This window comes from Felis catus, chromosome B1, assembly GCF_018350175.1.
Source record: "Felis catus isolate Fca126 chromosome B1, F.catus_Fca126_mat1.0, whole genome shotgun sequence".
In the NCBI taxonomy this organism is placed as follows: domain Eukaryota; kingdom Metazoa; phylum Chordata; class Mammalia; order Carnivora; family Felidae; genus Felis; species Felis catus.
In genome coordinates this window covers 17390663-17409951 of record NC_058371.1, presented here as the reverse complement: position 1 = coordinate 17409951, position 19289 = coordinate 17390663, and the positions used below count along the sequence as shown (strand labels likewise).

Sequence of the window (19289 nt, the reverse complement as noted above, 5' to 3'; positions counted from 1 at the left end):
TTGTTTGAAATCTCTTTCTTTTCCAAAGAGTACTTTTAGGAAAATGAGAAGAGTAAAATGAGGCGGGTCTCCATCCGTACTAAGGAGCATTTTCCAGGTGCCGGCAAGCTTTTCTCTCTTTTTTTTGTACTTTGGTTTTTAAGACATTCTCACTAGCTTGGTCCTTAATCTTGTTTTCTGCTGGCTTTTTTTTTTTTTTTTTTTTTTTTTTGATTTATTTTGAGAGCGAGCGAGCGCTCGCGCACACAAGTTGGGGAGGGGCAGACAGGGAGAGAGAGAATTCCAAGGAGGTTCCATGCTGGCTGTGCAGAGCCTGACAAGGGGCTTGAACTCAGTAACCGTGAGATCACGACCTGAGCTGAAATCAGACACTTAACCGACTGAGCCACGCAGGCGCCCCCATCTGCCCGCCGGTTTCCGAGAGGCATCAGAGAATCGACTCCACCTCTTCTCCTTTCCTCCTCCCCCACTCCACCCTTCTTCCACTCCTGCTTTCTTCTCACACATTCCCTCCCCTCCAGCCCTGTCCAAATCCCCACCTTCCCCCCTCCTCCCCTCTTTCCTTCCCGTCAATGCCCACCGCAACCCTCCCCCCCCCCCCCCACCTTCCTGTCAAATGGCACCGCAGTGAGACGTTGTTTTCCGTATACTCCATTTTATAGAAAACTTGCCTGTGTCTCTTGCCACGTAGATTGGGTTTTTTTGCAAGTCGTGTGCGTTTTGGTTCTCTTTCGTGCAGGAAAATAAGCCCGTGGGTTTCAGCGTACTGCAGCTGGTAGTGACCGACAGGGACTCCTCGCATAACGGCCCACCCTTCTTCTTTACCGTTGTGAGTGGGAATGACGATGGAGTGTTTGAAGTGAACCAGCAAGGGGTCCTTCTCACATCAGCTGCCATAAAGAGGAAGGTGAAAGATCATTACCTACTGCATGTGAAGGTATGAAGGTCTTCAGGATTTTATATTGTGGATTTCTAGAGAAGGGTTCCTTTGCTGGCTCTAGAAATAAAATGAGTACAATTGTGGGTTTTTGTTCTGTGGTGGTTTTTTTTTTTTCCTTCTTTTCGCCATTCCTTTTTTCTTTTAAATGTATATGTATTTTTGAGAGAGAGAGAGAGAGAGGGCACGAGCCATCAAAGGGGGGAGGGGCAGAGAGGGAGGGAGACAGGATCTGAAGCAGGCTCCAGGCTCTGAACTTTCAGCCCAGAGGCCGAGGTAGGGCTTGAACTCACAAACTGTGAGATCGTGACCTGAGCCGAAGGGAGACACTCAACTGCCTGAGCCACCCAGGTGCCCTCTGGCCTTCGTTTTTATCCCACTGCACTTTGCGGGGCCCATATATCCACTTGGTTACTTTATCATAGACATTAATGGAGCTCACCTCCCTTACGAATTTGTGAAAGGGCTGTAAAGAAGTATTTATTCTTGTCCTTCATAGGCTTCTTGTTTAGAAGTATTTCATGGTAACTTTTTAAAACTTGAGTGAGGGAAGCCAAATTTTTATTAAGAAGTTAACGATGACCTATAGACCAAGGTGTTGTGTTTTTGGTTTTAATTTCCTCCTAGGTGGCCGATAACGGAAAGCCTCAGTTGTCATCTTTGACGTATATTGACATTCGGGTCATTGAGGAGAGTGTCTATCCGCCTGCAATCTTGCCACTAGAGATTTTCATTACTGCTTTTGGAGAGGAATACTCAGGCGGTGTCATCGGGAAGATTCACGCAACAGACCAGGACGTGTATGACACTTTAAGCTATAGTCTTGATCCGCAGATGGGCAACCTCTTCTCTGTTTCCAGCACCGGGGGTAAGCTGATAGCGCACAGAAAGCTAGATGTAGGGCAGTACCTTCTCAATGTCAGCGTAACCGATGGGAAATTCACGACGGTGGCGGACATCACGGTGCACATCAGACAGATAACCCAGGAGATGCTGAACCACACCGTCGCCGTCCGCTTCGCCAACCTCACTCCGGAAGAATTCGTTGGTGACTACTGGCGCAACTTCCAGCGAGCTTTGCGGAACATCCTGGGTGTGAGGAGGAGTGACGTCCAGATCGTTAGTTTGCAGCCCTCTGAACCCCATCCACATCTGGATGTCTTGCTTTTCGTAGAGAAATCAGGGAGTGCCCAGGTTTCAACCAAACTGCTTCTGCACAAGATCAATTCTTCTGTGACTGATCTCGAGGAAATCATGGGTGTTAGGATACTGGACGTGTTCCAGAAGCTCTGTGCAGGGCTGGACTGCCCGTGGAAGTTCTGTGATGAAAAGGTGACCGTGGATGAGAACGTTATGTCAACGCACAGCACGGCCAGACTGAGTTTCGTGACTCCCCGCCACCACAGGACAGCTGTGTGTCTCTGCCAAGGTAACGCACGTAAGTCGGGAAACAGACGGTACGGATCATTTCGCGTGCAGCCTTTGAAGGCTACACACGAATCGTTTTCTTGAATTTCGTGAAGTTCCTGTTAATGGGCTTTCCCCCCTCTCCTGTCTCTTCTTTTGGTGGTGTTTTTTACAGAGGGAAGATGCCCAGTTGTCCATCATGGATGTGAAGACAGTCCATGCCCTGAGGGATCTGAATGTATCGCTGATCCCAGAGAGGAGAAATACGCCTGTGTCTGCCCGGGTGGCAAGTTTGGTCAGTGCCCAGGTGAGAGTTCAGTGATGAGGGGTGCTTCCGTTTGAAAAAGTCACTTCGAGTGTTCCTTGCCATTGTCGTTTTGTTTTGTTTTGTTTTTTGTTAGCTTTGGTCAATATTGTCAAGTGCGTTTATAATAACAAGTCAAGGGTATGGATGAGTAAGGAGGAGCAGTAGTAACTTCTTCCACACAACTCACCCGAATTAACGGCGATGCTCTTTCTTCTTCATCATCGTGCTCATGTAAACATACAGTCCCATATGTGCACATTCATTGTGGGTTTTTTTTTTTCACATTCCCTTTAAGAATAGTTACCGTATCTCATATAGTCTACTGCTTGCTTTTCCCCCTGTTTAATGTATGTTATGGGCATCTTTCCAGGTCATTGCACGTAAACCTAATGCTTCCGAATGGCTCTACCATGATTTATTCAACATTTTCCTTATTCATAGAGCTTGAGGTTCTTAAGATGTTTCCTTGTGTTAAAAATGAGTCCTTTTCTGCACTTAATCGTGGTGAGGCTTTGACTAATGTATACAAGTGTTGAATCATTCTGTGGCAGTTCTGAAACTAGTGTAACATTGTGTGTTAATTATACTTCACTTTTTACAAAAGCACTTGTATCCATACAACCTTATTTATTGGTGCTTTCTTTTCCAAAACAAGGATTTACTACGTCAAAGACTAACTACATTTTTAATTTTTAAATATACCATTATGTTAGTTTCCCAGAAAGTTATACCAATTCTTTTCTTGCAGTCATGTGTGACCGTTTCACTCCCCATTTTCTTGGCAATGCAAGGTTTTCAATTAAAAAACAAATTCCTTCATCCAGTGGGCAAGAAATGATATCTAGTTAGTTTAGTGTGGATTTCTCCAGCCTTTTTGTGAATGTTTTGTTTTCTTTTTATTCCTGGTAGCATTTCCTCTCCGGGACTGTTCACAGTCTTTGCTAGTTTGTCCAGCTTATCTGTCTGGTTTTTGTTTCAGTGTATAGATCACTCTGTGTGCTGTGAGCATGAACATTATCTCCAACCCACTGTCTGTCTGTTACTGTCTATTGTTTACAGTATCTTTTGTCACTTTGAAATACAACTTTTGTCTGTTCTGTATAATTTTTACATAACCATTTCCATCGCTGGAGAGTGATGTTATTTTCATTATTTTTGGAGACTGGGAATTAGATCTTGCTTGCAAACTTTCCCCAAACCGTGTGAGGCTGTGTAAATATTTTCCTAAGTTGTCTTCTAATAATTTTATATTGAACATTTTTATATTTATTTTTTTAAATATGTATTTTTTGAAGTTTATTTTGACAGAGCCCACGCGTGTGCGTGCATGCGTCGGGGAGGGGCAGAGAGAGAGGGAGAGAGACTCCCAAGCAGGCTCCACACTGTCTGTGTAGAGCCCAACGTGAGGCTTGAACTCATGAACCGTGAGGTCATGACCTGAGCTGAAATCAAGAGTTGGACACTTAACCAAGCCACTCATGAACATTTTTATATTTAGATCTCTCATTATTTTAGAACTCCTTCCTCACTGATACGGTAGTCTAATTCTCTTCCAAAAAGAGACCCAGGGGTGCTGTGCTTTTTATTAAAGCAAATTGACATTTTCCATCAGATTGAACTTTATAATGTCGTAACCTTAGATAAAAACTTGGATCAGTGTTGGGGGGAAATCTCCCTTTTAAAGATATGCTTCAGCTTGGTTCTGATTTATGTTTTCCTCTTTGTGATTCACAGGGAGTTCATCTGTAACATTTACTGGAAACAGCTTTGTGAAATACCGTCTAATGGAAAACGAAAACAGATTGGAGATGAAACTGACCATGAGGCTCAGAACGTACTCTGCTCACGCAGTTGTGATGTACGCTCGCGGGACGGACTACAGCATCTTGGAGGTACGTTTTGAACCTCACGTTATGGAAGACTTAAAAATACAAAATTCCCATTTTGTTTCTATGGTCCATTTTTGAAAAAACAATGAAAGGAAATGGTTTTAGTCCACACTTAAATGGTCTCTTGATACTTCTAAGTTTTAGACTTTGTGGGCCAAAAAGCTCCTTTATTTGCTCTGCAGTAACATAGAGATTCACTTCTTTTTTTCACAACCTTTTCAGGTCACATGACCATTAATGTTCAAACTCTGATATTACATCTTATGTCATATAGAGAATTTGTAGAGAACATATGTAAATGCTTGAAGTAATTATCCTCCATCCCCCCCCCCCTTTTTTTTTTTATCTTACCTGATACTATTTTTGTTGTTCAATTAGTTAATTGTTATTTCTGTGATGCTTTTTGGATGTGCGGTTTGAACTTGATATCCCTGTAACGTCCATTTTTACTCTTTCTGCCGTGAGCAGATGAGCCTGTGTTCTGTAGTACTTAAGTGCAAGGCCTCACTGACTTTCTACCTTCAAGTGCTCACCGAGCCTCTCCTTTAGATGTTTGATCAGAGTTCATAATTGCAGATTCTGTGGGAGTAATGTGAACGGCCATTGTTTTCATGACAGATTCATAATGGACGGCTACAGTACAAATTTGACTGTGGAAGCGGCCCTGGAATTGTCTCTGTTCAAAGCATTCAAGTCAACGATGGGCTGTGGCATGCAGTGTCTCTAGAAGTGAATGGAAACTACGCTCGGCTGGTTCTCGACCAAGTTCACACTGCATCAGGCACAGCCCCTGGGACTCTGAAAACCCTGAACCTGGATAACCATGTGTTTTTCGGTGGCCACATCCGCCAGCAAGGCACAAGGCACGGAAGAAGCCCCCAAGTGGGTAATGGCTTCAGGGGTTGTATGGACTCCATTTATTTGAATGGGCAGGAGCTCCCTTTAAACAACAAACCAAGAAGCCATGCACACATTGAAGAATGGGTGGACGTCTCTCCCGGGTGCTTGTTAACGGCTACCGAAGACTGTTCCAGCAACCCTTGCCAGAATGGAGGCGTTTGCCAGCCATCCCCTACTGGAGGTAGGCTTCGTGACGTGGTCCTTTTTAAAATGTTACACACGAATACACGCAGTTCCTCAAGTATTTGTGTTTCCCCCTTTTCATTCAAATGATAGGTCAGATACTGCAGTCAGTATTGGAATCGAGTGGTTGGTGCATGTTACACCAGACCGGGGCGTGGGCTAGGATTCTTCCCTGCGGTGAGGCCGCAGTGGGTGGTGTCTTACCTGCCGAGGTCCTGCAGACACGTGGCAGGTGCACCCAGAGGAAGTGTGTCCAGACACCCCTCGTTCCGCACCAGGAGCCACTGGTGAACTACGGCTAACTCTGCACTTTTTCTCCACCCACACTGACATTGACCCAGCGGGACTCAGAATTGTACACTTTGTTCTTTCGAGTGCCCTTCTTTGATCTGATGGCTCAGCACCCAGCGACTGCTAGTCGTGCTAGTTATAGATGGGGTGTGGTTTTCCAGAAGGCCTCGAACCCTCCTGAAGCGTCACCAGTCCTCTCCCGAAGCCCTGACGTGGAAGAGTGCGCCGAGACTTTTTTCACCTGGCCCCGTTTGTTTCCTTTCCCAGTAATAGAAATTATGACGGTCCTGGTGCCTGGGAAATAGAGCTTTGTGTAAGGGATAGAGCAAATATCGAAAGAACACTTGGGTGAGATTTCAGAAGCTTTGGTTTTTTTGTTACTTTCTTTGGAAAGCATCTGTGCACACTATATGCAAACAATGGGCCAGGTCAGCTCCAAAGTAATACTCTGAATGAAAGCGTAGACTGTGCTCGTGTTACATGGCCACGTGAGGTCAGCCAGGAGACTCTCCTTGTTGCGTCACTCAGGCGTGAGGCTGAGAGAAGCATGTTCTTGAAACGTGCTCCTGCAGTCCCTGTGGCAGCTAGACACTGGCTCTGTCGCATGTCACAGTCTTTATGTTCCTTTGGACAGATTTGATAATCCCCTTTCGTTAATCATAGCGTATAGTCTCACAGTGCCTTCACGTTTACTGTTCTCTCGTTTAGCCCTTAAAAGCTTGTGAGTTGTGAATTGAGGTCGATGTCCAGTAGTAAGTGTTGTCTACGTGGTCCCTCAAATAAAGGACCGTTGGTCCCTACTCTGTACGCTTGGCCCAACAACCTTACCTAAACTATGATTCACTAAAGCCAACGACGAGTTCTCTCTTCCGTTCTTTGTGTTAGGGTTCTCCCAAAAGCGGAAGGGATAGCTTGTTGATCTAGACCACATTTTACCCAGAGGGAATAGGAATTTTACTAACTTTGATGGGTCTCCGAGTCTCCTCTTAGTAAAAACCAATGTACTGAGATACAGTTTTTGAGTTACTGATTGGACTTCTTTGTTCCCTTTTGCTCATTTAGGTTATTACTGTAAATGCAGTGCCTTGTACATAGGGACGTATTGTGAGCTGAGCGTCAACCCGTGTTCCTCCAACCCATGCCTCTATGGTGGCACGTGCATTGTGGACAACGGAGACTTCCTTTGCCAATGCCGAGGATTGTACACTGGCCAGAGGTATGTGTGTTTTTCTTCACTTTCATAATTACAGTATTAAAATTTTTGTAAATGGATGCTTGGTATATAGATGGATACTTGATACACACGTCTGACTAAATTTACGTGTTGTTTTCTCTTGCACTGTATTTATCTACAGTAGAAAGTGTGAAGTTTATGCGTATTTCCCCTTCCTTCTTCAGGTGCCAGCTTAGTCCATATTGCAAAGATGAGCCCTGTAAGAATGGTGGAACATGTTTTGACAGCTTGGATGGTGCCGTCTGTCAGTGTGATTCGGGTTTTAGGGGAGAAAGGTAAGTGGCTTCTTCCAGAATTTGTATCTGCTCTTCTCTGTAGTGTCAAATCAAAGAGCAGATGCAACAGAAGTTGATTAATCTGGACTCTGTTGCTTCACATTGTCATAATCCTCCTATAGTTCCTTGTAGAATGTATCTCTTCACTCTTTAAAAACAGTGAGCAGGTGATAACGTAATGCTTGACAACACTTGTGGACGTCAAAGATATTTATAAGCAGAACGGACGGGTTCTTGGAGGCAGTACATGTTTGCGGGAAGAGTGACGATTTTTTTAAGGTGGATACACGTGACGTTGTTACCGGTCTTGAGTGGGATGACAATGACCTCTTCTCATAATCTGTTATAGCTAACATTTAGATAGCATCTAGACCCCCTTTCAACTCTCATTATCTTTTGTAATCCTTACCATAATGCTAAGAGGTGGTGATTATTTCCGAGAGGAGGGAAATGAGGCACAGAGCTGCCTGTTAGACACCGCGAAAGAGGCAGGTTGGTGATGGGGCGCCTGGGTGGCTCAGTCGGTTGAGTATCCGACTTCGGCTCAGGTCATGATCTCATGGTTTGTGAGTTCGAGCCTCGCCTCGGGGTCTGTGCTGCCAGCTCAGAGCCTGCTTCAGGTTCTGTGTCTCCCTGTCTCTCTGCCCTTTCCCTGCTCCAGCTCTGTGTCTCCCTCAAAAATAAACATTTAAAAAAAAATTTCAAAAGTTACTTGGTGAGGGGCAACTGGGTGGCCCAGTCAGTGCTGAGCATCTGACTCTCCAGGGTCATGGGATGGAGCCCCATGCTGACAGTGCTCGGCGCACTTAGGATTTTCTATCTGTCCCTCCCTGACTCGCATGTGCACGCTCTCTCAAAACAAAACAGTTCATGTTATTTCTAAGTGCCTGATGCTTCACTGAAGTGTTCACTGTCAATCTTGTTGGAAGGCTTTTAAGTGTGAGCTGCTTGTAGGTATTTGCATATGCTTTTGCTCAAGTGGTGATTAGAGCCCTGAATTTGGCCATCAGTCACATGGTCTTAGTTCCTAAGTTGTTGACTTTAGTAATTCCAGTGAATCAATCCGTGACATATTTGAGAAAAATGTCTCAAACTTTCAATGGCAGGTGAGTGGGGGGCCAGGGCAGTAGCTACCTTTTATTAAAGGAGGGAAGGATTGATAAGTGTCAGGTGCATCCTCCCAGGGGACACAGTGGCATGTGAAGTGTTAGGTCAGGTGATGGGCTTTGGGAGGTTTTCCACAAGAGAAACATTTTTAGTTTCTTTTTTTCTTAAATTTGTTTATTTTGATAGAGACAGAGCACAAGTGGGGCAGGAGCAGAGAGAGGGAGAGAATCCCAAGCAGGCTGTGTGCTGTGAGTGCAGAGCCTGATACAGGGCTCGAGCTCATGAACCATGAGATCGTGAACCAAAACCAAGAGCCCCTGATGCTTAATCACCTGAGCCACCCAGGTGCCCCCACTGTTTGCTAACCTTGCACATGTCTTAGGAAACTGTTATCTTTCCAAGCAGGAACATCTCCTTCGAAATTGAGGCTCACATATTAGAACAGTTTCCAGCATACCATTTATCAAAATGCACTTTCTTAAAGAATCTGCAACAAACTGGTGCACTCAGCTCAGTCTGTGAGTTTGCTTTAGTCAGCTGTGGAATCCTAGAAGAGTAGCGTTTGAATACGGCTTGACATAATGTTTATCTCCCACAGGTACCGCATATAGGATCACATGATCAGTTACCCCGAAGGGTTTTTGTTGGGATCACTGTTGTCAGCTGTGTGTTTTGGGGAGTTACAGATTTTGCTGTTTGGGTGCCGTCCTTCCGTGGGAGTGGCAGGCCAGGCGTATTCTGACTTCCGTTGCTCGTGTCTGTCCTCCCTGCAGGTGCCAGAGTGACATTGACGAATGCGCTGCCAGCCCCTGCCGCAACGGAGCCCTCTGCGAGAACACGCACGGCTCCTACCACTGTAACTGCAGCCACGACTATAGGGGGAAGCACTGTGAGGACGCTGCCCCCAATCAGTACGTGTCCACGCCGTGGAATATCGGACTGGCTGAAGGAATAGGAATTCTCGTCTTTGTAACCGGGATATTCTTACTGGCGGTGGTGTTCGTCCTCTGCCGCAAGATGATCAGTCGGAAGAAGAAGCACCAGGCCGAACCTGAAGACAAGCACTTGGGACCAACCACAGCTTTCTTGCAGAGACCATATTTCGATTCAAAGCTAAATAAGAACATTTACTCCGACATCCCACCCCAGGTGCCCGTCCGTCCTATATCCTACACTCCAAGCATTCCAAGTGACTCCAGGAACAACCTTGACCGCAATTCCTTTGAGGGATCTGCTATCCCGGAGCATCCCGAATTCAGCACCTTTAACCCCGAGTCTGTGCACGGACACCGGAAGGCAGTGGCCGTCTGCAGCGTGGCCCCGAACTTGCCTCCCCCACCACCTTCCAACTCCCCTTCTGACAGCGACTCCATACAAAAGCCCAGCTGGGACTTCGACTATGATAGTAAGAGCGGCTTTTTCCATCTGAGTAAAATGTCACTAAGCTCAACAGTGACCTTGTAAATGCTGCCAGAGATTCTGGTGGCTCCATTCACAATGTGGGGAGCCTCTGGCAGTGACAGATAGGCTCAGCCTCTGAAGACCTTTAGTAGGATTTGAAAAACCTTCCGGGGCTGAGCGCTGTGGCTGTGATGTTACGTTAATCAAGGAATTGAGTCTAGTCCTGTTCGTATTAATATTCAGAAGAGAGCATTCCATTATTGTAATGGATATAGGTTCTCAAGTATGATTCTGAGGGCTTTTTATGACAAATTGGGAAGGGCATTTGCATGGTAGGATTTTTTTAAATATGGTCAAAAGTGGTGGCCTGAGTTGTCTTTTGATGCTTTAAAAATGCTATATACCTCTTTAAAGGGTTTGTGTGTGTGTGTTTTGAGAGAAAGGGCACAATCAGCAAGGGGCAGAGAGAGCAGCGGGGCTTGTGCTCACCTGATGTGGGGCTGGGACTCACGAACCGTGAGATCGTGATCTGAACGGAGGTCAGATGCTGAACCCGCTGAGACACCCAGGCGCCCCTGAAAGGAAGTTCTAATGCCCGTGTCGACTAACGGTCTCCACAAGCGGGTTCATTGGGAATTTCCGTTCTGTGAATCTGCAAGGATACGTGTAGGGGTTCTGTTTTTCAGATGCTTCTCCTTTTTCCAGTCGTTCCCATATGAAGTCCGTGTCGGGCGGGCTTCTGGCGCCACCTGCTTGGAGCCAGCATTCAGCAGTGACCGCGCCAGAGGCCTTGCCCTCACGGAGCTCACTGTTGTCCTCTCTTGCTTTCAGCTAAAGTAGTGGATCTCGATCCCTGTCTCTCCAAGAAACCTCTGGAGGAGAAGCCTTCGCATCCGTACAGCGCCCGGGAGAGCCTGTCGGAGGTGCAGTCGCTCAGCAGCTTCCAGTCGGAGTCGTGTGACGACAATGGTGAGTAAGTCGTTCGGAAACGCCGTGGCTGGCAGCGCGGGCTGGTATGTGCAACCTCGTAGGTGCGCCAGGTGCCCCTGTTGAGTCCCCGACTGTGGCCAAGTTCCACTCGGGACCACTGGTGACCTGGACCTCGCACGGCTTGCATGAACGCCTGCAGGGGACCGTAGTTAAAACCTCCTTCACGGGCGGACAGGAACAGCTTGTCAGAAATGGGGAGGAATGCCTGCCTCACTGAAAGATCTTTCCTGATTGGCTCGCTTCATATCGGCCTTTTTTCCACGACAGTAAATGTTTTTAGAGGTTTTGTGGGCTGAAAAAAAAAAAAAAAACATGCTCGTAGCAACTTAATCTTGAGCGCGGCCCCCGCACCCTTCACGCTCCCACCCCCGGGAGGAGCCCGATGGGGTGGTTGGAAACGTTCTGTTCCAGCAGCACCTTTGGGATTACAAGGTTCTATTCATCTCTTCCCCCGACTCCCCTGCGGCCCAGCTCCCGCTTGGATCAGAGCGCACTGACTGAGAGCACAGTTTAAGAGATTGCTAGTAAGTTTGATTCTATTTCTGATGAAGAAAGTTTGACAGTGGGATCTTCGGATTTCCCTAGGTGAATTGTGTTACCAGCTTCACCACGGGAACACTTGCCAGTAGAGAAAATTGCCAGTATTCGGTAACAAAATCGTTGTTAGTGGAAATTTTTGAATCTCAGAATTAGTACATTTGACTAATTTTTTTCCTGCATAAAAACGTAATGTGTTTAAACATTTCAAATACAGGTGGAAAGAAATGACCCCACTAATTATTCTTTGATTGTTTCTAAACCCAGAGTAATAGGGTTCATAACATGTTGTGGAGTCCTTTTCCAGACTAAAGATGGCCATAAGCATCCTCCATTCATTTCTGACTTCTAGCGTGTTCTGTGTGATATCAGGTACAGTGTCTGTTCCTCAGGGACAGAGTGTATGAACCTAGCTTTGCTTATCAAACCAATGACAACAGGATAGAATTCTTTCCATCATTAGGCTTAATCTTTAAAACATTAGTGTTGCCAGTTTATGTAGATTAATACATTTCAGAGTTTTGTCATATTTTGCTAATCCCCTTCCTTGCTCTTAATACCTCCTAAATACTTTTAATAAAGTATGGTCACATTAGCTATGAGTTAATTGCCAGAAAACAGTGTGAGAGCCAGGAGTGTTTGTATTTTAATCCTTAACATAATTGTAATCATTATCAGGCATAAAGACCGTATTAAGAATCTCTGCTTAAATTCTAAGGCTCTTCTAACATCCCACAAATGTTGTGGCTTAAAACAAGATAAATGTATTCTCTTATCGTTCCATAGTTTAGAAATCCAACACAGGTCAGTAGGCTAACGTCAGGGTGCCTTTACTGGGGGCTCGAGAGGACAGTCTGTTTCCTCACCTCTTCTAGCTCCTAGAGGCCACGTTCTTCTCCCTGGCCATCCTTCCGTAGTCCTAGCTCCCTCAAACTGCAGCCGGGAGAGTTTCTGCCCTTTTAAGGACCTTGGTGGAGAATACAGTGGGCTCATATAGGCCGTTCGGGAAAATCTTCCCAAGGTCTTTAATCACACCAGCAAAGTCAGGGACGGTAACTCATTCACAGGCTCGTGGGATTAGATGGGGACATCTTGGAGGGCCGTCATTGTGTCTACCACACACACACGTTTATCTTGGCATCCACGCTTTCACACAATCTGATACACAAACGAAAAGGGAATTTACCTAGGAAACAGCCAAGCAGACAGTTTGCATTTCTCTGCTAGTATGTTAGCTCCTCAGCTGTTAGCCTGTCTGCAAAAAGAGATAAGTAATTTGGAGTGGGCGTACACAGAACAGAGTTAAAGCCAGTTTTGTGCTTATATTACACATTTTGTTGTATTACGTAATGCTAAATTTTTCTGGGAATGTATGAATTCATTAAAAAAACCCAGAAAATTGGCTTAGCAAGTATTTTACTATTTAAATCTGAACGCTTTTGCCCTGAGATGTTCACATCAGGATTGTTTTGTCAATGACTAGATCCCTAAGTCAGAAAACTTAGAGCAACAAAATTGCTTCAATTGTGGTATAATGTGGTTACCTTATTTGATGAATAATACGTAGCCTGATTAGAAAAATGTCTAAGATCTGTCACAGCAAGAGCATAGGAGTCATGCATAATTATGTGTTCTGTTGAAGTATTCATTTTGTGTTTTTACATTAGGAGGTAGAAATTGTGTAATATCAAGGAATCCTATTTAATGCATTGTTTTCTAACTGAAGGTTTTCCTAATTTACTCCTTTTGTACCTTTTTACAAGCTTCCATAGTGACTGTCATACACCTTGTCAACGCTGTAGTTGACACGGTGAATGAAGAAGGTATAGTCACAGTGTGTGTGTTGTGTTTGTGTGTATAGCGACCGCTACTAGACTAGTGTGCTTTTGCCCATTGTGGTGTCTTAAAAACCATTCATGGTTTTGAGGGGGTTGGGTATGTGTGTGCAGGTGTGTGTATATGCCCATAAATACTCTTACGTATGTTATGTCTTTGTGACTTTTGGCCCCTCGTGGTGAATCTATATAGATATCAGAAGTGACCCCTAAATCTTGACAACTTGAATTTTTCTAGATCCTTTTCGCAGGAATACCACTAAGACACAGCTTATATAATTACCTAAAACTGACTCTTTACGTCTGAATTTTCCATGGCAGAAAATAGTTATTTGCATTATATGGTTTAGTGAAAGTTCATCTGAAGCTTTATCTCTCTGTTCAAAAGAAAGGGCATTGATCACCACCTAAAATTACTTAAAGTCTGCCCTTTATTAATGCACTGAAGTCTGAGTCATCCCATGTAACTTGCACAAGCTAGTAGTTTTTAAACTGCAGATCAGAGCATCTAGAGGTGATGATCACCGAGAGGGCTTGTTTAAAAGCCTCATTGTTGGGCCCTGAGAATTCTCCTTTCTAACACATTCTCCATTCATTCTGATGCTACTGGCCTAAGGATCCTACTCTGAGAACTGCAGCAATAGACGATCCAGAGTGCATGAAGCACAGGGGAATCTTCCTTGCTCGGAGATGTTTTCAGGACTGAGCTGAGAAGGATAGTTTTGTGCCAGACGTGATGGGGCAGGCCGGATGGGGGGTTTTGGTGGTATCCACGAATCATACACACACCTTCCTGACAGCAGGTGCTGTGTCTTTACCTGGTGAAGTAGAAAGTAGTGACGGAGTTTTATAAAGCAGAACCTAAAACAGTTGTTTCATTAGATCTCCTTCATTGAAAAATAGATCTTGGCATATCTAAGAAATGGTATTTGAAGTTGAATGCTAGCTTCAATGTCAAGAATTGAGTGCCGGTGGAGTAAACACGTTGTCTGTCTTCTCTTTGAAAAGAAATGGCTACATTTTTAGGAGACTTAAAAAAAAAATTCTTTAGGTATGCATTGCCTAAAATACGAGCTGATTCGTTTTTGAGTTCATTTCAGCTTTTGATTTAAATTCCTAGAAGAGAGCCATCAGTCCCATCCTCTTTGTTCCAAATGATGAAATGGGTTTTCAGGAACAGTGTAGAATGCATAGGAAGCATTGGTTTTGTTTAGAACAGCACGGAAGTGGCCCTGTCTCTACCGTGATTACTACTTTTCAATCATCAGAATCCTGCCAATAGCTAAGAGTTAGGGCTTGACCTACATTCTCCGAGCTAATCCTCATAGTGAAGGGATTTCCACTCCCCTTTCAAAGATAAAAACCTGAAGCTTAGCCAGGGTAAGCACCCTGCCCAGGGCCACGTGGCCGTGCCTGGGGTGGGATTGACATCTTTCGCTGCCTTCGAGCTTGAGTTTTGGGGGTGGGGACCGGAGTAAGTGCAGCCGGAGGCCTCCCGGGAGAGGCGAACAATGTCAGTGTGTAAGTCCCACTCGGAACAGGCACGATTTGAAGGGAGTTTCTTCTAGTGATTCACGGGCACCTGGGTTTGTGAATTCGTCTGTAGGTAATGTACACGTGAGGGCTGGCAAAGTGTCTCTTCTCTAGCGTTAGATGTGTTTGGATTGGGGCACGGGATGCCTCAGTATCATGAAGGTGTCGTTGAAGCTCCTTATCGAGTTACACTTGATGAGAGCCTATAGACTTGACTTCTTCCTAACCAAATCGTGTGCCTTCAGGTTCAGATTGCCAGAAAAAATGGAAAAGGAGGTAAACTCATGTTTGAATTTCCTGGCAGAGTTCATCAGTGTCTTCCTCCCCTGCCCCATTTCATTTGTGCTACGTGCATTTCTCGAGCATTTGGAATTCTCCTAGAGGATGGCTTAAAGGCACGATACATGGCTGACTGGGCCTTGATGAACAGTTTGTATTGTATTGTGTACTTACCTTTATTGCCTTTCAGCCGGCTTTCTGTTTTAATTACGAATGTTTTCTTTTCTCTCTACTCTGCCACCAAAAGAGTCTTTGGCTGCTCCTGACCTCAGCAAATCAAGAGGTGACTGATGCATGCCAGTTGTTCATTGGTACTCACTCAACAAAACCGGTCAAGATCTGACCCCAGGGCCCGCCTCGCTTCACTTGTCTGCTCCGCGGGTGCCGCCCTTACTAAGTACAGGGCTGTTTGTGCGCTTCATTGAAACGTGTACTGCCTTGCCTGCCTGGCAGAGGAGTTCAGTAATCCTCGGGGAGGGGGGCATCCCCCAATGGGGAGGTTTCTGAAAAGAATAACCTTTTAAAGTGATCCTTAGGCCTTGTGAAAGTAACAAAACTGACTGTTGTAATCTATCAAAGATGGGGTTCTGTTTTTCAGCGCTTGATTGCATTTTGCTTGATTTGAAGGCATGCTTTGGTACCTAGATTAACGTAATTCAGCGTTTTCCTTAGGGCTGAGCACAGTGCAGTCTTTAATATAAAGTTCATTATATGATTGTAGAGGAAATTGGTTTTTTAAATTTCACCATGTTTAAAATTACCTTGGCTCTTCTAAAGAGTTGCTTTAGTGTTTTTTGAAGGCCTAAACTTACTTACTGGTGTCCCAAGCCTGAACTCGGGACAGTGGGTTCTCTGTGACCAGGAAAGCGGAAGGGCTGACTGGAATCGCGTGTGCAAGAGTGCACGTGACCTAGACGCTAGCACACCGCTTCTCTTCAGCCTCGTGTCGCTTCCTCGAACGTTAGGTACTTACAGGAAGCTCTGAGGCCCCATTTTGACACAGAGCTTTGGGTCACTGGGTAGCAGGGAGGCCCTCAAAGCAAAGATACTGCCTTTGCACGTTGAAAAAGAGCTCAGTGTAACAGACGCTGGGGGAGAAGAGACACTGAAATCTGTTTTCTTGTCTACCAAGGGTATCACTGGGATACGTCGGATTGGATGCCGAGTGTTCCTCTGCCGGATATACAGGAATTCCCCAATTATGAGGTTATCGATGAGCAGACCCCCCTGTACTCGGCAGATCCGAATGCCATCGATACGGACTATTACCCTGGAGGTTACGACATTGAGAGTGACTTTCCACCTCCCCCGGAGGACTTCCCTGTGCCAGACGAACTGCCCCCCTTACCTCCGGAGTTCAGCGATCAGTTCGAATCCATACACCCTCCGAGAGACATGCCCGCTGCTGGTAGTCTGGGCTCTTCATCGAGAAGCCGGCAGAGGTTCCACTTGAATCAGTATCTGCCCCACTTCTACCCCGTCGATCTGTCTGAACCTCAAAAGACAGGCACTGGTGACAACGGTCCGTGTAGAGAACCCTATGCCCCCTGCCCTCCAGGGTACCCAAGAAACTTTGAAGCCCCCACCGTAGAGAACATGCCCCTGTCTGTGTACCCCTCCACGGCTTCCTGCTCTGATGTGTCGGCGTGCTGTGAAGTGGAGTCTGAGGTCATGATGAGTGACTATGAGAGCGGAGACGACGGCCACTTCGAAGAGGTGACAGTGCCTCCGCTGGATGCGCAGCAACACACGCAGGTCTGACGCCCCGACTCCCCCCAAAGTGCCTGGACTTGAACGAGCCCGAGATCGTTCCGTCAACGATCTTCTGCCTCGTTCTCTGCAGAAGTGCTTAAGCGCTTTTTTTTTTTTGGCGAGCTGGGGTGGGCATGGCCGCACGGAGTCACGCACTGCCTGGCGTGGTGGCCATTCCCAGCGTCCCAACCTACTGTAATTGGGTGACAGGTCCATTTCTGAACATCTTTTTTGCATTTTACATCCGTCTGTTAAAAATAATGAAACGAAAATCAGTCCTTTCATCTTGTTAGCATGATTCATGTATTTATAGAGATTTGATTATTTTAATTTCCCTTTTTTTTGTAAATGTTTTGTACAGGTTTGATTTTTCATAGTTTTAACTAGATTTTCAAGACCTTTTGTGCATTTGTTTTTGACCGAATTTTGGTGGTGTTAGTGTCATTACCTAGCACCCTGATTTTTCAATGTAACCAGGGTTTCATTATATGTCCTTTTCCATTGAGGTATGACATTTCATGAAGACATTTCAATATAGTCCTTCGTTTCTAGCTGTACATAGGATGAGGAAAGATTGTATTCATGAACATGTCTTAAATGGGTGACTGTATTTTAGAACTATAAACATTTTTCATTATTGGAAAGTGTAATGGGGACCTTCCGCATACCTGTTTAGAACCAAAACCATCATGACACAGTTTTTATAGTGTCTGTATATTTGTGATGCGATGGTCTTGTAAAGGTTTTTACTGAAAACTACCATTAGCCAGTCTTTCTTACTGACAATAAATTATTAATAAAATATTTGAGCTTTACTGCCTGTTTTTCCTCTGTATTTATGCTTTTGTTTGGGAGTCAGTTAACGAACTGACAGGGACGGATGGATGAAAAGACAAAACCACATTGGCTTTTGGTGGCCCTGTTGCCCAACCAGGTTGTACCTACAGATGTAGCCGCTAGGTGGCAGTACATGGCTACTCGAGCCCGCTCAGAAATCCAGGTATAACTATAAAACCACACCCTGTTTACGTATTTGCCAACTACAAGAAAGATTTCCTTTATGCATTCCATTCACTAGTTAATGGTTATAATTTAAATGCTTCTATGGTCTTCACCTAGGACATCTATCAGAAACAATCTTCCATGTGTATTTTATAAGAGCGAAATCCATCCATCCAGCAAATACCGTGTGCCAACCACTGTGATATGAACGACAAAGAATCAAGCTTTCTTAGAACTTTAGAAAGATACTTTTTCCCTTTAAGTAAATGCCTCATTTTATCAAATGATACATATATATGTATATGTGTAAACAAAGGAGCTAAAATAGGTATAATTGAACAAACAGCAAACTCAAACCCTCTGCTGTAACCACTTACATTCCCCAGCTGTTTTTCTCATTTTCCTGTTCATGTGTTAGGGTCTGTATATTGTTCCGAGAGTCACTAGTATTTTTTAGGAATCGCTTATTGAGTGTGATGTTTGCGTAAGGCCATGTAACCTAAACAACCCCCACTGAGTTACACCATAATTTTTGGATTAATCCGCGAACACGCTTTTCATTGTTTTGGCGATGTCAACATTCACTGCTGAGCCAAGCGGTCTAGGAGGTTCATTTCCATTTACTTTGCTACTTTTTCTGAAACAGGTGCCTTCATTTTTTTTTTACTTTGTAAAATTTGTGACTATTTCATGAATTTACCCAAAACACATTTCTTTGGGTCACCTACCATAGGTTATTCTACATGAAAAGACAAAAATTCCCTACCTTGTCTTTTCCCTGTCATGGCACATGCAGAAGCTGGTCCCACTTTTAGGGCATAGACGGCATGAGGGAGGAGGCTGCTTGAACCCAGAGGGGCCGGCCGCCTGAGGTGATGCCCAGGTGATGCGTGGGCTCCTCCCAGCCTCCTGGAGGGCTCACAAGGTCAACATCTGGGTGCACCGGAGCTTTGGGAGAGAGAACTCTGGGTAATCCTGCTCGCTCTCCTCTTCCTGTGAATTTGTTGCTGTGGAAAACAAAAGTCTAGTCAAGAACCGGATCTTCGTAAAATCGGCTTTCATTTCGATTCGATTTTCAGTGACCTCCTATAAAGGTAACTGTGAGGTTTGTGGGCGGCCAGACCCGGAAAACTCCCCCGACGCCCGTTCGCTGCCTCCGGTCTTTCCCACCCTCGCCCAGCCCACTGAATCTGCTCAGTAACTTTCTCAAGGTCAATGTGGGCCGCTCCCTTGCAGACCAGCATTCAGTGTACTTTCTGATTGCTCCTCAGAGGCATTAGGTTCAATTGCAATTAGTGGGCCGGCTGAGACAGAGTTGTTCGTCGGAATTTAATTCCCTCACTAGCAGTTTACTGCCTCTACTGCAAATGGGATGAGCCACTTGAAAAGAATGACAAGTATTTTCTTTCCCAAGAAAACCTGTTTGTGTG

At 45.2% G+C, this 19289-nt stretch overlaps 1 protein-coding gene and 1 long non-coding RNA gene across 10 annotated transcripts in view; one reads left to right on the top strand and one right to left on the bottom strand.

The window, feature by feature from the left end:
- The window catches only part of FAT1 (FAT atypical cadherin 1), a 133770-nt gene extending 116098 nt beyond the window's left edge, over nucleotides 1-17672 (top strand). For 3 of the 9 annotated variants that reach the window (XM_045055240.1, XM_045055238.1, XM_045055239.1), the window contains 12 exons: nucleotides 740-937; nucleotides 1565-2375; nucleotides 2520-2651; nucleotides 4386-4543; nucleotides 5159-5621; nucleotides 6977-7130; nucleotides 7313-7423; nucleotides 9304-9935; nucleotides 10763-10900; nucleotides 13222-13281; nucleotides 15353-15388; nucleotides 16238-17672. In XM_045055240.1, the coding sequence (XP_044911175.1) occupies nucleotides 740-937; nucleotides 1565-2375; nucleotides 2520-2651; nucleotides 4386-4543; nucleotides 5159-5621; nucleotides 6977-7130; nucleotides 7313-7423; nucleotides 9304-9935; nucleotides 10763-10900; nucleotides 13222-13281; nucleotides 15353-15388; nucleotides 16238-16866 (3522 nt within the window). In that variant the 3' untranslated portion in view covers nucleotides 16867-17672. Of the gene's footprint in view, nucleotides 1-739; nucleotides 938-1564; nucleotides 2376-2519; nucleotides 2652-4385; nucleotides 4544-5158; nucleotides 5622-6976; nucleotides 7131-7312; nucleotides 7424-9303; nucleotides 9936-10762; nucleotides 10901-11392; nucleotides 11446-13221; nucleotides 13282-15352; nucleotides 15389-16237 lie in introns of all 9 variants that reach the window. The other 6 variants (XM_045055241.1, XR_006596301.1, XM_045055242.1 and 3 more) reach the window with 6 other exon arrangements.
- On the bottom strand, nucleotides 10129-16238 carry LOC123384775. Its single transcript, XR_006596302.1, has 2 exons — nucleotides 12645-16238; nucleotides 10129-11213 (listed from the first exon to the last, which is right to left on the bottom strand). It is a non-coding gene; the product is annotated as an uncharacterized LOC123384775 (long non-coding RNA).
- Nucleotides 17673-19289: the final 1617 nt, after the last annotated feature.